The sequence below is a fragment of the Plectropomus leopardus genome, unplaced genomic scaffold (assembly GCF_008729295.1).
Source record: "Plectropomus leopardus isolate mb unplaced genomic scaffold, YSFRI_Pleo_2.0 unplaced_scaffold7999, whole genome shotgun sequence".
In the NCBI taxonomy this organism is placed as follows: Eukaryota; Metazoa; Chordata; class Actinopteri; order Perciformes; family Serranidae; genus Plectropomus; species Plectropomus leopardus.
Genome location: NW_024688120.1, coordinates 1 through 3,939, shown reverse-complemented (window position 1 = coordinate 3,939; position 3,939 = coordinate 1). Strand labels below are relative to the sequence as shown.

The window sequence follows — 3,939 nt, the reverse complement described above, 5'->3', positions numbered from 1 at the left end:
TTATTAGGGCCGCTCTGTATGTGACTGTCATCACTGTGGACGCTCTGGTGATGCTGAGTCACTGGTTGCTAGGTGACGGATGACCTGCGAGCGCGTGAGGCTGAAGGCCTCTGGCGCTCTGAATAAAAGTGTTGCAGATGTTTCAGCTCTGGTTTGGGGTGGAGGGGGTTCACGCTGCAGCCAGGTAATGTTAAAAACACACAGTATCCTCGGCAGCTGCAAACACATCGTGTGGAAATATAACTTCACAATGTTTGGCTACTTTTTTTCACAGCAGGAAGAGAAATGTGGACCGAATTATTCTTTCTTTGCTCTAACAGAACGATTCAGTCTGCTCTTAGAAAAATCAAATGTTAATAAGCTTTTAAATTCACTTTCATGGCTCCTGCTTTTTTCAAACTTTTGCTCTCAGTGTTGCTGACAAATGACTCCATATTCTTAACTCTTGCACACTGTAAAAAAATGCTGTAAAATATTGCCAAATTCTAACAGTAAAGTTTTTTCAAAATACAGTAAGTCTTTACAGTATTAAAAAAATGTCTACGTTTAGCCGTAAATTTTTACAGAAATTTATCAGATTTATGCAGATGAAATGTAGTTTCCATTATTTTACAGTGTCAGTAATAAATTACTTCAACAGTAAATTACTGTAAATTTATTACAGTATTCTACAGTAGAATTTGAGGTTTGCAGCAGTAATATTGGCTCCATAAAACCATCAGGATTTATAGTGTTTTACTGTATTTAAAAAACAGGACTGTACATTACTGAACTGTTACTGTACATTTGTTCGTCTGATTTCTGCTGAATAAAATGTTGCTGCCGGCTTCATCGTTATTTTACGTTATCAACATCAACAGTAGTGAAAATATCTGATTTTTGGCTAATTTTACGAAATGTAAAAATCACTGAACTCCCACTGCTCATGCTGCTCATATTTTTACATAAACTTCACGTTTTATTATCTTGTGTGAATTTTTATCTCATGTTGTTATTTTAGGAAGCAGTTTAACATCAGGTGAGGGACCAACAATAAAAATTAGCCGGATTAATGTTCACTGTCCACGTTTAAATAAATAAATTACAAATTACAAATAACAAATAATTACAAATCTTGATGCTTTTTGGAGCTAATATTACTGCTGTAAAAATCAGCCAAATTTAACAGTAACACGACAGTTTGAAACGAAAATCCAGTAAAGTTTTAATGCTTTCTGGGACCTTTTTGTAAACTTTAAATCTTCTGTAGAACACTTTAATAATTAAGTTTGAATTAGTTGCTTTAATAATGCAATAAGACTACAGTGCTGAGCTTATTTACAGTATTGACACTGTAAAATAATGGTAAAGTGGCATTAAAGCTGCCAGCAGCTTATTGTAGTTTTGCAGGAACGTTTTTAATCTTTGTTTCTGAAATGTTTCACCACCAATTTGTAACTTTTATGACTTTTTCTGCAGAGCTCTGCTCTCTCCGAAGTAAATCTGTTTATCTCACTGAGCGGAGCTCGTTGGGATCATTTCATGTAAAAGCTAAAAACAGTCAGCAGTGAGATTCAGCCAGTGAGGAAACAAAATAATTAATGACACTGATGAAGAAACTGTAAATCTGAGGCCAGCAGCCACATATACGTTTCTAGAATTTTTCTGAATTTGGAAAAAATAAATAAATAAATTCCCTTAATTTTTCTGCTGCATCTACCTGGAACATCTCACGACATTCAAACTCACACATTCGTTACTACGAACCAGTTTCACGCCGTGAATACCAGTTACTCTGCTTTGACCCCAACTGTTTTTAACTGTTTTGAATTAATTAATTTTAGGACACTAATATGACTCTACGATGTTTCTAGGACTTTCAGGACATTCCTAGTATTTTAGGACATTATTCATAGGACATATCACGTGACCTCGCAGCGTCACGTGACCTCGAAAAGACTAAAAAGGCAGTTTGGACAAATGTGTCTTCCTCATGGTGAAAAACTTTTTTGTCATTAATGGGAGATTTTCCTAAATTTGTGCGTTTTCATTAGTTGTATTTTACATTCTCAATTTGCGCATTTTGAGGGTTAATGGAAACTTAAACTCTGTTTTTGCAGTCTTAAACAAATATATGGAGAACCAGACGTTCCGTGAGGACGTCCTGCTCCTGGAGGGGTTAAAGGTCTCCCAGCGGTCCAGCGTCCCCGCCTTCGTCCTCCTCCTCCTCGTCTACGTCTTTGTGATGTTGACAAACATCAGTTTGGTCGTCCTGATCTTCACGAGCAGGACTCTCCGACAGCCCATGTATCTGCTCTCCTGCAACTTGAGCGTGAATGACATTATTGGCGCCACAAGTGTCACGCCGTACGTACTCAGACATGTTTTCACGCCACATTCAGAGCGGTACATTCGTTACACGGACTGTGTGGTTCAGGCCTTCTGTATTCACCTCTACGCCAACGCCTCGCACACCGTGCTCATGATCATGGCCTTCGACCGCTGCGTGGCCATCTGCAACCCCCTGCGGTACGCCACCGTCATGACCAACAGGAAGGTGGTGACGCTGTCGGTGGCGGCCTGGGCGGCGGCCTTCGTCGGTGTCACCGTCCTCCTGGGCCTCAGCATGCGGCTGACTCGCTGCAGGCGGGTTATCCCCAACCCGTACTGTGACAACGCCTCCTTGTTCAACCTCTCCTGTGAGAGCGTCCTCATCAGCAACGTCTACGGCCTCGTCTTCACCGCGGTCATCCTGGGCTCCTCCATCGTCAGCATCACGCTCACCTACCTGAGGATCGCCGCCGTGTGCGTGCGCAGTAAAAACAAGGCGATGAACCGCCGGGCGCTGCAGACGTGCTCCACTCACCTGGCCGTGTACGTCTTCCTGCTGGCGTCCTGCTTCATCGTCGTGATCCTGCACCGCTTCCCGAAGCTGGTGGACCACAGGAAGGTGGCGGCGCTCGTAATTCAGGTGAATCTTCCTGCGTTCAACACCGTCATCTACGGGCTGCAGCTGAGAGAGATCAGGAAGAGGATCATCGCTGTGTTTCACAGCAGGAAAGTAGCTCAAATCAAATAAAATGACCCAAAGTTTGCTCAGACTGTTGAGCAAAATCTGAAAATATCTGATGAAATCATTTCTGCAGGAATCATGTTGGACTTTAACCCCGTCACCACAACTACTGCTGGCTTTGATCGATGATATTACGTCTGTACATCGAGGATGTGCCGACAGTCGTTACCATGTGGTCATGTTTAGGCTTAAAACGTGGTTATAGTCACGAAAAAGTCGTGTTTTAGCTGAAAATATCCACAAAAGCTGCAGACGGGTCGCTGCAAAACACACAGATTTAGTGGCTGCTGGAAACACTCGTACTCAGGCCCTCTTTGACTTTTTATATGTGTTAAGACTGAAATATATTTAAAAGGTTAAATCACGTGTTTATGTTATCTCTCATGAATAAATCGGTTACAAGAGCTCAGACATGTAAAACAATTAAAACAAGATTTAAGTTAAAAGACCAGGATAAAAAAAAAGTAAAATAGTAAAAAGTAATAATAATAATGATATATACATAATATAAGTGCTGACGTGTGGACAGACAGACGATCACCTGGCACAAAACGCCTCAGGCTAACTATCGCCTGACGCACGAAGCAGGAAATAAAGTGCAGCATTTAAGAAATAAAGTGTGTAAAAAATAAAATCCACAAATATCCGAAAATCCAAGAAATGTTAAAAAATTTCAAGAAATGCCTTAAATACCTCGAAATGTCCTTAAATCCTTAAAACATCCTAAAATCTAGAAACATGTATGGAGCTGCTGCAAGTGGCCTCGTGTCATCTTGAAAAAGTGGCTCCTGAGCAAAGTCGGGAGTTGTGGGGAGGTTCTCAGTACCTGGAGGTTTTGAGGTTTTGGAGGTTTTGAGGTTTTGGAGGTTTGGAGTTTTGGAGGTTTT

General features: G+C 41.2%; 1 protein-coding gene across 1 annotated transcript; it reads left to right on the top strand.

Moving 5' to 3' along the window:
• Positions 1-2,113: 2,113 nt before the first annotated feature.
• LOC121940211 (olfactory receptor 52N4-like) lies at positions 2,114-3,058 on the top strand. Its single transcript, XM_042483032.1, has one exon. The coding sequence runs from the start codon at positions 2,114-2,116 to the stop codon at positions 3,056-3,058; it is 945 nt and encodes a 314-aa protein (XP_042338966.1).
• The last annotated feature ends 881 nt before the right edge of the window (positions 3,059-3,939 follow it).

Bases quoted from the DNA above. Each gene is read 5' to 3' on its own strand.
- LOC121940211 (XM_042483032.1), top strand. From the start codon at position 2,114: ATGGAGAACCAGACGTTCCGTGAGGACGTCCTGCTCCTGGAGGGGTTA.